The following is a 15596-nucleotide window of genomic DNA, read 5'->3' on the forward strand; positions in this document are numbered from 1 at the left end:
ATAGCCTTCCATTTTGGTCTTTGAAAGACTCCTAGTACCTCTCCCACAATGCACATCAACTACAGGCTCCAAAAAGATAGGTTGGGTGTAGTTATTTCAGAGTCTGTAAAAAGTTCAGCGCAATTGATGCATATAGGAAGAGTTAAAATTATATACAGCTCTTCAGCTTGTGATATGGAAGGTTTTGGTAGGAACTGGTCATACTGTACTTTTCTACTGCTTAGCAGAAGCAGTATTTTAATGCAAAACATACTTTAATGCTTAGAGTCCAGTGGGTCACATATGCAGTTATACTGCTATTCTAAAGACTATTTTGACCTGTTTCCTTTCTTTCATGTAGCCCAGGAAGTGTGAAAATCTTACTCATCAACACTACAAAAGAAACAACCATTTGACTTTTGCAAAATCCTAAAAGGCCGTTCACATTTTTCTTTACAATAGTTTGCACATGAATAATTAATACACACAAAGGCTATGCTCCAAAGACATTTTATTGTCCCCAGGTTTTTTTTCTTCAATAAAGGACTTAATGAAAAAACCCCATAAGCAATATTGTCACCATGAACGTTGAAAGAATTTGTTTTATACACATAAGAGCTGCCACAAAGGCCTGTTTGCTACCTTCATTGCAACTGTTAGCAAGGCTGAGCTGGCTTTGAATTCTCAAGAACTGTTTTCATGTATAAAATACAAGACCATTGCATTGTCAATGACATTTTTTTAAACCCCCTTTGGGTCTCTGATGTACTTATACAAGTCCTAGTTTTATTAAACACAGAAGGGAAAAAAAAGATTTTAAAAACTCATTGAAATGAGCTCACTGTGCTAGTCCCACAGTCTTTTCAACAGAAATTCATTTTACAATGTCTATGGAGAGAGGCTCAACTTTAAATCTAATAATATAATCAATATACATATAAATAAGACTCACTTTCTTTTTAAATCTTCATGGGAAAGTCAATTCCCATTGCTCAATGCATGGCAGCTTTCTAAATATTAATAAATATATTACAGACATTTACAAACTTTTGTTTTTCTATTCTGACACAGATATGAAATTTAAGCCATAAATAGGACATTGTGGGCAGCTTGATAAGGTACGCAGGTAAAGTGGACTGGTCCTTGACACTTGGAATGGGTTTCGGACACTAGCATGAACGGTGAGGTGGAAAGCTCAAAATAGTCCACTCCAGACTGATCCAGGCAAAGAGTGGACGGTGCTTCTTCCGCCTTTGCTTGAGAAAGAGAATTGCATTTCTGACTTTGTTTCCGCTGCCAAAGTAAAGGCCAGCACATTGTACAAGGGCCTATTTTCCCTAATATAGATGGAAGCAACCAGCGTGGAAACCCCCCCCGGAGACTGGCAGCTCTAGGGCAGGATTCCCCTCTCCAGGTGCTTGTGGGAGTCTCTGTGTGCTACCATCACACTGCCCTGGAGTGGCTGAGTCAGGCGGACAGGGGTAGAACTGGAAGCAGCCAGCCTTTGCACCCTGCTGCCCTCACACACTAATGGACTCTTAAGTTGACGGCCATTCACTAGTTCACAGGACCATTTTTTGTTCTGTGTTTGTACAGTGCCTAGCACAACAGGGTCATGGCATGTGACTAGGTCTGCTAGGTGTTGCAGTATTACAAACACCACAAAGTTAGTAATGATGCTAGAAGCAGCATCAGCTCTCCTCTACAGCACCTATGAGGACGCACTGATATGGGAGAGAAGACCTCACCAAGGAACCCATGCTGCAGGGAGCAGGGATGATGCACAAAGGAGTAGGCCTTCATGGATGGCCCAGGATCTGCAGGGCTGGAGTCTGATTTCACTGCTCATATACTGGATGTGAGGCATTATGAGGCTATGGCTTCTATCACAAACCCCTCCCAATAGAAAGAAAAACTTGCTGGATACTCTGCACCCCTGAGAGCCTCAGAGACATCAAGGAATGCGTTTCCAGCTCCTGCAAGGGGCCATGAAGAGGAGCAGTGAATAGATGTAAGGGATGTAGAGGGGGATGTTTCCCAAGAAAAATTAAACACAGAATAATGGGGGTTTAAAATAAAAGCCCCATGTGCTTCCCTGGGAACTGGTCATCTGGTGTGAATACTAGGCAATACAGCAAGGGAACAAGGGATGGGTGGGTAGCTGGGCTGCAGGGATTGATTTTGGCACAGAAACACAAGTGGCAAAAAAAAGTGCTACCATGACCGAGGGGCTATCATATGACTAACGGGGGATCTTTCATTACCCATTTCACATGAATTGCACTGTGCTACCCCACTATCATAGGTCCTTAACTCATCAAGATATTGTAATTCCTTGAATACAGAGGTGAAAGTAAGCCAGTACAGAGTACCAGCAAGAGCCGGTGCGCTGTACCAAACCGGCTTCCCCCGGTGGCAATTTAAAGGGTCTGGGGCTCCCGGCAGCAGCTGAAGCCCCAGGCCCTTTAAATTGTCGCCAGAGCCCCGCTGCTGGACCCCTGGGGTAGCGGAGGCATCTGGGAGCCCTGGGGCTCCGTTGGCAATTTAAAGGGCCCAGCCGCCTCTACCACAGCCCTGGGCCCTTTAAATTGAGGCCTCTGAAGGCCCCGCCTCTTCCAATTGAGGCCCCACCCCTTGCTCAGGGCTCCAGTGTACCCTTAAGTCATTTAAGTTACTTTCACCCCTGCTTTAATATGAAAGACCCATCGTCCTGAGGTCCCCAGACAGAGGGGGTAACAGCTGCATGGCCCTCTGCAGAAAGGAAAGGGTTAAGAATGGGGACTCACACATAACTCTGAACTTCCTGGGGTCATCAGTTCAGGCAAACCCTTAACATTATTACCCGATACTGGCTGTGTGCGCAAACTATGTAAATACGATTAAAGGAAAATGAGGATGGATGTGTCCCAGGATGGGTTGAAAAAGCCCTTTGTACAGGCTTTTCAGAACAGCCCAAACACACATTTACCTAATAGCAGACTAGCTGCTTTGGAGCTATGACAACTTAACTTGCAAATATGCCTTGAAAGGGGAAATCCTGCACGTCTGGGGGGCAGGGAGCCCAGCATACTGTGAAACTGGGGCAGCTCCACTGCGTGGATTTGGGAAGCCTGTGAAGGTGGTCTCAGTGGGTGGCTACTCCCCTCCCACACAGCAGGGATGGTGCAGCAGCAGTTGCAGCTGTTACAGCTCACAGCTGTTACTCTGAAACCTGTCAGTTGCAGAGTGGCTCTAATGTTGCTCAATGGAATGTGGGAACCATACTCCCATCATCAACCCAGAGCCCCGACATCAAGTCTAGGATTTGGCTCCCAGTGACTTTTTAAAATGCATAATATTTGGTTCAAGAGATTCTATTTTGTAAATATGTATTCAGAGTTTGAAAACAGATCAACCTTAACTGTATTACAAAAACCCTGTCTCAGCTACTTTGGAGCAGTTCTGAGGTATCTCTCATCCATCTCTAGTACAGAAATGTTAATAAATAGATCTGAATCTTTCCTACTATGATATTATATAATACAGAACTGTATTGATATTAAATATCAATCTGGGTATGAAAAATGTTATGAAAAAGTTACTGTGTACGCACAGTAGTTGATTTTCAAGTATTAGTAACTTGGTTGTGTTAACTTATCTCCATATTATGGACTAAACTCTAATTATGTTTTAACTGCTTTAAAAACAAAACATCTGAATATAAAAAAGAGCAAAAAGCATGTGATGTTTGTTAACATTGTAACATTATTGAAACTTTTAACAGGTAGACTTTTTTCTCCATAAGTTTGTTAAAAAGCAAAACAAAGTGCTCCTAATCTGAGACACAGTTGTCCCAAATTTCATCAGGATCCTAAATTTTACAGCCAAACTATAAACCCCTGAAAAATGGGATTTATAATGGATATGCTCCTGAACTTTTAATAATAGCAGTGCTTGTGTGTTCCACTATAATACAAATATACATATTACCCATACTTCCTCTCTGGGTAACCATGTTACATACTTTACAGGAATTCAGTTAAACTTAGAAGCCCCTCTTATTTCCCACCCTCCCCATCGAGTGTACAGCTCTATCTACTGCTAAAACTACGACTACCAAATATAATAATCACAATACATTCAAAATAAGGAATCAACTACTCTTACCCGCACAGGAGACACTTCTAATTACACCAGGGCTTAGAAGTACAGCAGCTCAGGGTAAATGGCCCACCATTTGGGCATACAGCCTACTGAGATATGTTACACTAGAACACAGACATTATAAAGTTCCACATTGAACCATGATCTCAGAGCAGTAACAACAGTTGAAAGAAAGATAATGTTGATAGCACTAGCAAAACCTTCTAGGTTTTGTGCTGTGAGACAATGAGACCAACAGCCCACACTAGATTTTTGGTGTACAACATGGTTCCATGTGCCATATAAACTAGAACATGAACACGATTAGGTTGGTAATGCCAATATGACTTACTGCTTACAATTGTGCTAACATTGACACCTGTGTTAGATTTGCTTCTCCTTTAGGAATACAATTCAGCTCCTGTCCTGAAAACAATTCAAGGAATGATGAAAAACTGAATGCAAGTAAAGGGTTTCTATCTCCACGATGCGCGCACGCACACACACACACGGAACATTTTCAAACTATTGTTTCCTTCCAGTGCAAACGAGTTATTGGCTGACCTATTACTTATCATTATCTATAGATAGGAATGTAGAGTCTGTGGAAACCGTAGAATAGCAAACCCTGCGATCTAATGCAAATTCAAGCTCGTTAAGTAAAACAAAGGGAAGGGCAGTTTCAGTGATCTTTCTCACAGATGCTGACCTCATGAAGACAAAAGCAAAGAAAAAGGCACAAGACTCAGATCTCATTGATCGTTCTCTCAGAAGGGCAGTATTCAGAGTTGCCTGGTGATGCCATGCAGAATGATTGTGTTTTCCTTTTTAACCTGGCTCGTTTGTTGGCCAGAGAGAGGCTGCGCCGGCTTGAGCTGATGATTTCTGAAATAAACTTTTTGCAGTCCACGCACACCTCCATGGTGCTCCAGTCCTCCATTAACTCTTTGGGAAACTGTAGATCTTCATTTGATTTATCCACAGACTTAGACTTTGCGGACAACCTGAAAAACAAAGGAACCATTCCTTACTCATTATCATTATTTACCATTCAGCCCAGTTTTGGACACGAATGAAAACACCTCCAAAGAGAAAGAATATGCTATTTCTGTCCCAAGTCTTGCTGTCCCTGACTTAAGGAGAGTGCAAAAAAGCAGCAAGGAAAGGATGGAGATGGGAAGACACGTCAATAAGATTACATGGTTATTCAGTGAAGGCTAGTGTAAAGCATGATTTGGCAAAGAGAATTTTATGAATGACTACATGGATGTCCTAATTTGGCTAATTTGCGTGTAGGCACCCTGGCAGACAGACTTGCACACAGAGAGAGGGGTCCGTGGATCTACATCCTGACCTGATCCAAATGTTATTTCTGGGATTAGCTTTAATAGCAGCCTGTGTTCAAAATGTAAAACCAAAAGATAATTTATCACCAAAGCCAAAATGAATATGGCTAGAGAGTAGAAAGAGTTTGACGTGTAAGTTATTGTTTAATAAGGGAGCATTTCCCTATTCAGTTACCAAGAACATACGGATTTTTCTTCTAAGGATCCATCTACACTAGAAAAAAAAATGAGAATATTTATCAGCTGTACTGATATTACTATCATTGTCAGCTATAGTATAGACAAGGGACACAGCACATTTTAAATATCATGTCAGCAAGTCTTATGTAAGTAAATATAGTTTATATTTATTAAGTAGTAAATGAAAAGTAATCAGGATGGGTTTTGTTCCACTAGAAATGTAAGGAAAAATCTCAATCTTGAAATTGGTAAGGAAAGACATTTATCTTTGGGTTTCTAAAAAGATATGACAAACTTTGAAAAATTAAAACAAACTACAAAAACAGAGCCTACTAGATTATGTCTCATTAGCAACTAAGAGACTGAGAAGATCTTATGAAGAGCTGCTACCAGAAGCAGAAGCTGAACTAGGAATGTCTCTCACCTGGACATGCTCCTAAGTGGCCGGTGGTGACTGGTGGAGGGTTTTTCTGGTCTCATAAAACTGTCTCCTCTCTGCAAAGCAGAAGGTCCCAGAGAGAAGATAGGAAGGGTGGAGTATGGCTTTGATGGCAATCGCATCTGTTACAAGAGCAGGAGAATGACAGTGTGAAGTATCATTACCAAAGACACAGCCTTTCTGAAAGGAACAAATGGTGGGTTCCTGAACTTACCTTTTTGCAACACTGTGAACATACAGGCCTGTGTAGGAAAGTAAAAGTCTGAATCATTCAGTGTAAAGAAATGTTACTTAAGTAAGACAGTGTGGGATGCATAGAGTTCCATATTTATTGCCTTATTGACTATCACCTTAAAGTTTGCTCAGTTTACAAGTAAACATTTTTCCCCCAACTGCCAATACTACCAACTCAAATGAAATCTGAAATTCTCTTTGTTCTTTTGGGTTCACATGTCACCCCCCAGTAATGAGGATTCTGTACAATCTAATTGCCTCGTACCCATATGGGCTCTGCTGGGCTAACAGAGGAGTACTGTTACTGTTTTATTCTAAAAGCTGAGCAGCTCTGAATCTGAATACTTTAAGGGAGCAGATATGTTGAATAAGGAAGAGCCATTTTTACAGTCATTTTTCTGACCATAAATACATTTCAAAACCAAAACCAAACAACACTGTGAATTAAAATAGAAACCAATGGGGTATGAATCCTGACATTTCACACTGAGCAAAAACTCACCTCTTACAGAACTGACAGGTGTAGGACCAGGTGAAGAAAGAAAACCTCCTTGTTCGACAACAGAAACAGAGCTAAAGAAATTGTAAACAGAAGAGACTGCAATGTCAGCAGTTCAGTCCTGGAAATAAAATTGCATGCTTCTAACTAGGCCTTCGGTGAAGACGCACAGTTGGGATAGATTTGTTTAATGTGCAGGAGCCCAGGGGAGGAAAAGGAGACACTGTAATTTTTTTTTTCATGATCTGTAATCTATGGAAGAAAAATACACTGGCAGATGGGTGCGCTGATATTAAATCCCCCTGGGGCACATAATGCATGATTTCCCAGAAGCTTTAAATTCCTTTTAGCTTGTTACACATGAGCCTCCGAATGTCATGCCTAAGGCTCAAAAAAAAATAAAAGTGTGAGATTAATGCACCCTGCTTACCTTTGGAGGACAATGCAGCCTTAAAATCATCCCACTTGCTTTAAAACTCGGAATATACAATTCAGCCAGGCAAGGGGAAAAAAAGATTCCTCACTCATTTTATTCTAAATGAATGAGAAGAATTTGCTGACATATCTCATTGTCTCTTTCATACATAAGGGCCTGGGTTCCACACTCTTTACACAGGGAAAGCGTCTGTGACAGACTGGGGGCTCTGGGTCAAGTTGTGAACCTGGTCTTGTTTTGTGGGTACGATTTTGTTTCCAGAGCTCCACTTTATACTGTAATCTTCATGTTGGAGTGCGACCCTCATGTTGTATTGCAATCTCCAATGGGGATTAGCGCACCCATTTTGTAGTGGGGGCTTCAGATCTAGTTGAATGACTATATCTGATAAGTTGGCACAGAGCAATCCAAAGCCAGCAGTGCTGTTTGTCTCTTTACTGCTAGCCCAACCATAAGAAGAAAGATTATCTGCACAGAAGCGGAGACATGGTGGGGGTGGGATGCGGGGAAGGGACAGGACCTACCAAAGCGGTTATATAAGTGGGAATACCCTATGTGAAGGAGCTGTCCACCTCTACATGCCTGGAGAACAGGCTAAGGACAGAGAAGGCAGGACCGGCAGGAGGGGTGAGATCAGACTGGGGGCTGTATTCAGAATTTTTTTTTTTCAAACATCTGTAACTCACTCATTGTGCTTTGTTAAGAGTAAAGTGTCTGTGGTTAAGAAATTCCTTTGCTAAGACTGTGTTCCTTGCTTGCCTGCCATGTTGTCCCTGAAGGGGCAAATCAGGAAGCTCAAAGCACCCACAGAGAGGTGGAACATATGTAAACAATTTGGAACTTGGTAGGGCTGCGTCACTGGTTCTAGGGTCCAAATGAGGTCCCAATTCCCAAGAAGGGTAGCAGACATGGGGTCTGCACTTGGGAACATGCTTGAGAAACCCAGAGGTAGGAACAGTGACCAGACACTATCCAGACCCAAGGCACTTAGAAGCATGTGGGAGTCAACAGCTGGGTCCACTCACAACAGACTGGTGTCCATTCAGATAAGGGAACTGGACTTGGTTGTGACAGCTTCCATTGATTTAAATGGGAATTAAAAAAAAAAAGATACTTTATATTGTAAAACTTTTATTATATCCTATTTTACCTGTAGCTCTGGTCTCTCCAGAAAAAAACAGGAAGTAGCATGGCTGTGTATGTGTGTGTGTCTGTGTCTAGGGCAGAGGTGGGCAAACTACTGACCGCGGGCCACATCCGGCCTGCGGGACTGTCCTGCCGAGTTCCTGAGCTCCGGTTGGGGAGGCTAGCCCCCGGCCTCTCCCCCGCTGCCCCCTTCCCCTACAGCCACGCTACTGTGCGGGCAGCGCGACTTGCGCCCGCCCACCTCCTAGGTTTTCAAATAAGCCTGTCTTGCCACTCTGAGCGGCAAAGGAAGGGGGTGGGGGGGAGGTGGGGTTGAATAAGGGGCAGGATGTCCTGGGGGGGCAGTCAGGAGACAGGGAGTAGGGGAGATGGGGTCTCAGGGGGCACGACAGGGAGCGGGGTCCTGGGGGGGGGCAGTTAGGGATGGGGGTCCCGGGAGGGGGCAGTTAGGGATGGGGGTCCCGGGAGGGGGCAGTCGGGGGACAAGGAGTGGGGGGGTTGGATGGGTCGGGGGTACTGGGGGGGGCCTGTCAGGGGTTGGGGGTGTGGATAGGGGTCGGGGCAGTTTGAGGACAGGGAGCAGGGGAGGTTGGATGGGGATGGGGCTGTTCGAGGACAGGGAGCAGGGGGGGTTGGATAGGGGGTGGGTTCTGGGGGGGGGGCGGTCAGGGGACAAGGAGCAGGGGGGATTGGACTGGTTGGGGGTTCTCAGGAGGGCAGTCGGGGGTGGGAAGTGGGAAGGGGTGGATAGGGGGCGGAGGCCAGGCTGTTTGTGGAGACACAGCCTTCCCTACCTGGCCCTCCATACCATTTCACGACCCCAATGTGGCCCTCAGGCCAAAAAGTTGGCCCACCCTAGTCTAGAGGGAAGGATGTTTTATTAAATTTAAGCTAAAAAAAAAAAAAGAGAAAAAGAGCGAGAGAGAGCGAGCATACAACAACTACTGTAAACACTACTGTGTCTGTATGGAGGGTCAAACAAATGTGATATTCCAATACAAATTTTTGACATTTCCATATATAAACCAAGGAAACTGGCCCCTCTGTTACATCATGTAGAGAAAGTTTAGTTTCTCCAATATAAATTGAAAGTCAGACTGGTCAATTACTAATGAAAATCTGGCACCTGCATTCTGGTTCCAACTCGTATTCTTTCACTGACTAGAATCTGTGTGATTCACCTCCCTCCCTAACAGCTCTCAGTAGATCTGAAACAAGCATACCTTTCCTTTTTTGAGGGCAGTGTAGACATCTTTATATTGCTGATACTTTTCCAGCTCTGCTTTCACTAGCACCTGACGAATATGCATGACTTCCTCCACTGTCAGAGCCAGGCATTCCACTGGGTAACAAAACTCCTCCTGGAAACCAAAAATCTACATTACTATGTAACCCACCATCTTTTCAAGATTTCAGCCTAGAAAGCCAGCCACCTAGTTAGTAACTTCAAAGAAAAGATTTCACAACCCAAAAACGGAATAGCACTGGCTGATCCATGGGCATCACAAGAGTTTCAAACCAACTAAGAAACTGATATTGTGCAATTTTTATTATGAGCACTTATATCATCTGACACCTGTTTCCATTTATTTGATTTTATTTATTATGAATATTTGTTTTAGCCAATTACAATTCCATTTTATAACTTGAAAGGACACAAGGTGATTTGATACATAGGTGTAAAAGATATTTCTTGGCACGGTTCCCTTTGATAGTATGTTGCTTAAAGACAAGCAGCTTCTCAGAGACTTTGTGGTGCCCAGAAAGCAGTTAGTAGCCCCCGCCAAAAGAATTTTTATTCAATGGTACCACATATTGGTAATCATGGTTATAATTAGATCCCGTGAACAAAATCTAGACCAAAACCATAGAAAATGTATTATATGCAGTAATACAAACAGTCTTCCTTCCCTCCAAGATGACAACGTCAATTTAAACTTTATTAAAATAATCTTAAAATATAAAGTTTGAGCAAAACAGTTAATCCATTGTTGTGTTCTTACTAGCAGGGAATTACACCCAGGCTACTTATGATGGAACTACTGCCCATCTGTGAAACTTAAATACGCTCTGTGCTAGTGCGTTTAAGAGAATAGCAACCCTGAGCATATGGCCTCTAACTTCGGTACCACAGAATAAAAAGCCTCGTTCCCATTTGTAATCCAGCCCTGAGGTTGATTGCATGGTTCTAACAGAAAGACAGAACTGCTCTGGGAATTCCCATCACTTTTTGCTTAGTGCACCTGTTCACTTAGCCCAGAGGGGCTACGGTGCTGAAGTGACACAGAAATTTAACGTTCTCTGAATAAATACAGGAAATCTCCTTTGTACACACAAAGGCACTGATGACAGCACTCTACGGACAGCTTGGAAATGTAATTTATAAATCAGAGTGATGATTCAGTTTAGTGCTAAAGTGCTCAATTTAAATAGATAGTCTTAAAATTCTGTTCTGACTTTCAATTAGAGAGAAAATATTTTGATCTCTCTTGGCAAACATTAGCATTTAGAAACTATATTTTAAAGAACTGTTGTCTTATCTACCTAGAAAAGGAACAAACAAAATTTACTCTGTCTAAGGTATCCACAAAAAGCTAAAATTTTGGTTTTCTTAGACAAGCCAAACCTCTGGGGTATGTTCTTACTGGTGACTCTTAGTTTTCTGGAAAAAACAAACTATCAAAACCAAATGTGATTTGCTGTGAGAGGTGTAAAACTCCATGAACAAACAAAATATGTCATTTCATTAGCAGCAAACTTCCACGTAACCAGCAGCTAGCTGTCAGGATTGTATTTTAGATCCTTATGATGACGACAGCACTATTCGATATCAACAATGCTTTGGGAGGGACGGAGAGGAAGAATAATGGGTGACAGAATGTGGGGCAGGCAATGCCAATGAGAAACTTATTTTCTACAGAATGGGATGTTAGGATGGTGTTTGTGGCAAGTGAGATTTACTGAATGCTTTTGATCAATCACAGTTTTCAGTCTTTTAGAAAGCTATTTCCTTATAGGAGGGATATTTTTCCTTTAATATAATCAAGTATCATATTTAATTCTTCCCTTAGACAACAAAATGTTCATTATGATGAATATTTAAACACTAATTTGTTGCATATTTGATGACATGATAAATACCCATTTCAACTTTTAAAGTTTAGCCTCTTTAATATGTTTCTTTAATCTCTTAAGATACTTTATCAAGAAAACTTTGTTCCTGTAAAACTAGTACTTCCGGTGTTTACTAGGTAGCAGAAGAATGATGTGGATCTGTTCTTGCAACCATCAAAATTAATTTTCATTACAATTTGTGTGACTAGCCAGCAGGCAAAAGGGGGAACATGGAAAATGTTCACTTGTTTAAATGCTAATGTTTTAATTCCAGCGGTTACATAAGGACAACAAAGCTTTAATGCAACATTAAAGAAAAGTTAAAGGATATACTGATTTCTGAAGAATGTTTAAATGTCTTTCCTTCTCAGAATAAAAATAAGTACACGCCAAATCTTTAATTTCAACATTAGCTCAGTCTTTAAATTAAGCTAATCAAAATTACACTAACCAATGACTAAAGTTTACAAAAACAGTAACATTTTAGAGTTTTAGCTTTAACTCCTGTCCATAATCCTTGTCCATGTATAGGGGCTGCATATGGTAGTGTGTGTAATATCCTAAGTCCTCTGCAATACCTACACTCAATGGAGTGTGTTAAGGACAGAACCTGGCTTCTGAATTTCCTTGTTTTTCTGGATTTGAATCCAATCATCAATTAATATTAAAGACAGTTTAGTGTGGTTATTTTTAAATGGAAAAAAATAAGCCATGTTAAAAGATAATTAACTTTTTAAGTACAGAAAAGTAACTTATAAAGAATTTGCTTAACATTTTGACTATGCAGTCACAGCATAACAAGGGCTCAATCAGAGCTATTATAGTGTAACTGTGGTGAATTTATATCAAGAACAACATGTAGTCTGCATATCCATAATACGAAATAAGCACTTTGTAGATTATTTTCAATATATCCTCACCTAAGAGCTCATACTACTTATGTATAAACAGTACATGTTTCATATTAATGTATTCATTATACTCAATGTGTTGTAAAACTTTGCATTACAAGTCATTACCATGTATTCAAAAGCATCACAGCAAGGAAGTACTGCATGTGCAAGTGCTGGGTGAAATACAAAAGTTATGCAATTCAGATTATGTTAGGCACTCTAAAGTCTATGCCTAACTAGACATCTTCAGTCTGGAGTACTCAGTTAGATATCTCTAGACTGCAGATAGTGTTGCAATATTTTCTGGTTGGGACAAGAAATGGGAGGAAACCCCCCGACCAACTTTGAGAACCTTAAAAATTTTTGTTTCCTGTTCAGTTCTAAAAATGGGTTTGGGGGAGTTCTCATTTTCTTCTCAATTGGTTGACCTAACCTGGTGCAAGCCAATTACTGATCATGCTGGAAGTTCTGATACTTAAGTGCATCAAAGACTAAAACCATTGTTAGGGTCTTAAGTAATATTTTGCTTAGAAATGCCATTCTATTCCATGATACTGTATGTCCTGTTAAAGCAACAAACAGCTTAATCTTTTCAACACAGTCCAAGGATCACAGTGGTTTTGCTTGTGAAGGCTGGTGGATCGTCATGTGCTGTATATTTAAGATTTGGAAAACGTGTCCCACTGATAATCTTATGATGTTGCATTTTTAGTTTGCTGTCCTTTCACAACTGATTTTTTTCCCTTGAGGTAACTGAAGGATCTAAACATACACAAGTATTCTACAAACACTGAAATCAATCTCAATCAGGAGTAGTGTGCCAATCTAAGCTGTTAATGCTTGCCACAGCTTAGGAAGTGCTCCTAGAAGGCATGTGCTTGTAAAGATAATCTCCAAAGCCAGCATAAAGAGGCAAACCTTTGGGGGTTTCCACCTGCTGGTAAAAGCTCTGTCACACAGATAATACATAGCCCTTGCCACTCCAACCAGGGCTGCTTCAAAGGGATGAGAGCTGAGCAGAGAAGCTGTTTGTATGGTTGAAAAAAATGGTCTGAAAGTCGTCCTTGGGAAAAAACTGGTTATCCTAGGAACCTGAACAATAGAGAGGAAGCAGAATAGGGAACGCTGAACATGAATGAAATTGTTAGCAGGGATTCTGGATCATGAAAATAAGAAAAGTCATGAAGGCTTTCACATATACACCTCAGTACACTGACTGTATCTTACTGATTAGGTACCAAGTTGGGTGACTTTTGGAGGTACACCACAAGGCCAACCCTGGAAAAATAGTCAACTCCCGAGCTGCAGTTTCTGTGACGTCTCATTTACCATTGATATGCTGACATGAAAAAGGGCTGTTTGGAATTTTTCCAAGTTTGTTTCGCCCCACTCCTCTTACTTTAGCTCTGATTCCCTTGGTATGCTGAGATGCCTGTTCACAAAATCCTAGTTCGTATGCAAGACAGACCAGTTGCCTGCTAATCCTACTAAGAAACTGTAGCAATGGCCTTTTTTCATTGGCACTGATGGCTATTTAACGACAAGCTCTTTCACCTTGAAGGGAAATTTCTGTCACTGGAGCAGATAAGAATTAGAAACTCCATCAATCCTGGAGGAAAGGATGAAGAAGCGTATAGTCAAATAAAAAGTAAAGCATTTTTTGCAGTTATCTAGAGGCTTCCACTCAAGGAACTGCAGGATCACAAATGCAGTGTCTGGTATAGAAAATAAGAGATGCCAGTTTGTATGAGTGGTGAACAATTCCGTGTTAGGGTGCAGGAGCTGGTTAGGTTACTGTTAGACTAATACTGAAAACCTTGCATTGAATTAAAACAAAAAGATCAAATGATTTATCATTTACCCACCTCCAGAGGGCACTATTTCAAAGATTAACAAATATATTTAACAGCGGCACATAAAACAGACTGCATTAAAAGATCATTTCAACATCAGTTTTCTTCCTTTTCACTTCATACACAAAAGCATGTTGAACAAGTTGGGTGAGGGATGACAGAGAGTTCTTTAGAGTAAATAAACTGTCCCCACATGATCTGAAACACTCATTTATGTGACCCTGCAGGATTGCCATAGATGTTTCCTTGCTGCTTTTGCTTGAAGTTTCTGCTGCTTATTTTTGTTGTTGTTTCATTTTGGTAGGCTGATTAGAATTTCTCTCTATTGGTTCTATTACACACCCCCACCTCCACCCCTCCACACACCACTTGACAGTTGCCAAATACCAATGAATAGCTTATACAGAAGGAAAGAAACAGTTACGATCATTTGAAATAAATCATGTGAAAAACTTAATCAAGCTACTTAAAACAATGACCTCATATTTAAGCGTTTTTAAGTCACATGGTTCTCCAAGTTTTGCGCTGGATCGATATCAGTAAATTGGCTGGATCAATATCACAACGTAATTTGTTTAGAAATACTGAAAGTGTAAAACAGCAAACCCCTCAAAATGATACACAGAGCTTTTTTCCTTTGCGTATTCCTTGCGTATATTCTGTGAATACCTATGCGAAAATAAATCTTGTGGTCCCACATATAACAACTGCTGCACATTATGGTAATGAAATTCTTTTTACATTGATCATGCCCTCATCCATGAACTCTCCTCTTCAGTGTTAGAGGTTCCAAAAGTTACACTCCAAACAAACTCTTGGAGAAAAAATTCTAGTTGTGCTATACTCTGCAGGATTCATTACTGTTCCTTGAAAAATGAGTGAAGATTACTGAATGCCATTCACGCAGGACCAGAAGCTGTATTCAAGTTAGAAGCATGTGATACAAAGTCAATTTTTTCCCTTGTGGAGAAGTGCGGAAAATATCCTCCGTATCCCTGAAGACTATGGTGTTATTACACTTCAACCTCATCATTCTGAAGGACTTGCCCCACAGCCACCATCTCTTTGGCCAAAGAAAAATAAATAGGACTTCAAAGCCCATCAGTGCCACTCTGTCAAGTGGAGGACTGGTGAGTCCTCCTTCCACTGAATGCTCCTATCAATCTCTCTACACACAGATACCTCAAAGGGGCACTTTGAGCCCCTGCTGCTAAGGAAAACAAGAGACCAGGAATTGAATCCAGGTCTCTCACATTAAGTTGCAAAGTACACCATGCCAACACAAAAGAGCCAACATTCCGTCCCCTTTGCCACTTAGGCTCTGTTGGAAAATAGTTCTCAATTAAAGCTAATTG

At 41.2% G+C, this 15596-nt stretch overlaps 1 protein-coding gene across 3 annotated transcripts in view; it reads right to left on the reverse strand.

Annotated features, from left to right (window-relative positions):
- Nucleotides 1-473: 473 nt before the first annotated feature.
- Nucleotides 474-15596, reverse strand: part of SPIRE1 (spire type actin nucleation factor 1) — a 173269-nt gene continuing 158146 nt past the window's right edge. For 2 of the 3 annotated variants that reach the window (XM_037892887.2, XM_037892889.2), the window contains 5 exons: nt 9605-9742; nt 6803-6873; nt 6281-6308; nt 6052-6188; nt 474-5105 (listed from right to left, as the gene is read on the reverse strand). In XM_037892887.2, coding sequence (XP_037748815.1) covers nt 4847-5105; nt 6052-6188; nt 6281-6308; nt 6803-6873; nt 9605-9742 — 633 coding nt within the window. In that variant the 3' untranslated portion in view covers nt 474-4846. Of the gene's footprint in view, nt 5106-6051; nt 6189-6280; nt 6309-6802; nt 6874-9604; nt 9743-13306; nt 13481-15596 lie in introns of all 3 variants that reach the window. The other variant, XM_043539901.1, reaches the window with a different exon arrangement.

Source organism: Chelonia mydas, chromosome 2, assembly GCF_015237465.2.
Source record: "Chelonia mydas isolate rCheMyd1 chromosome 2, rCheMyd1.pri.v2, whole genome shotgun sequence".
NCBI classification, from domain to species: domain Eukaryota; kingdom Metazoa; phylum Chordata; order Testudines; family Cheloniidae; genus Chelonia; species Chelonia mydas.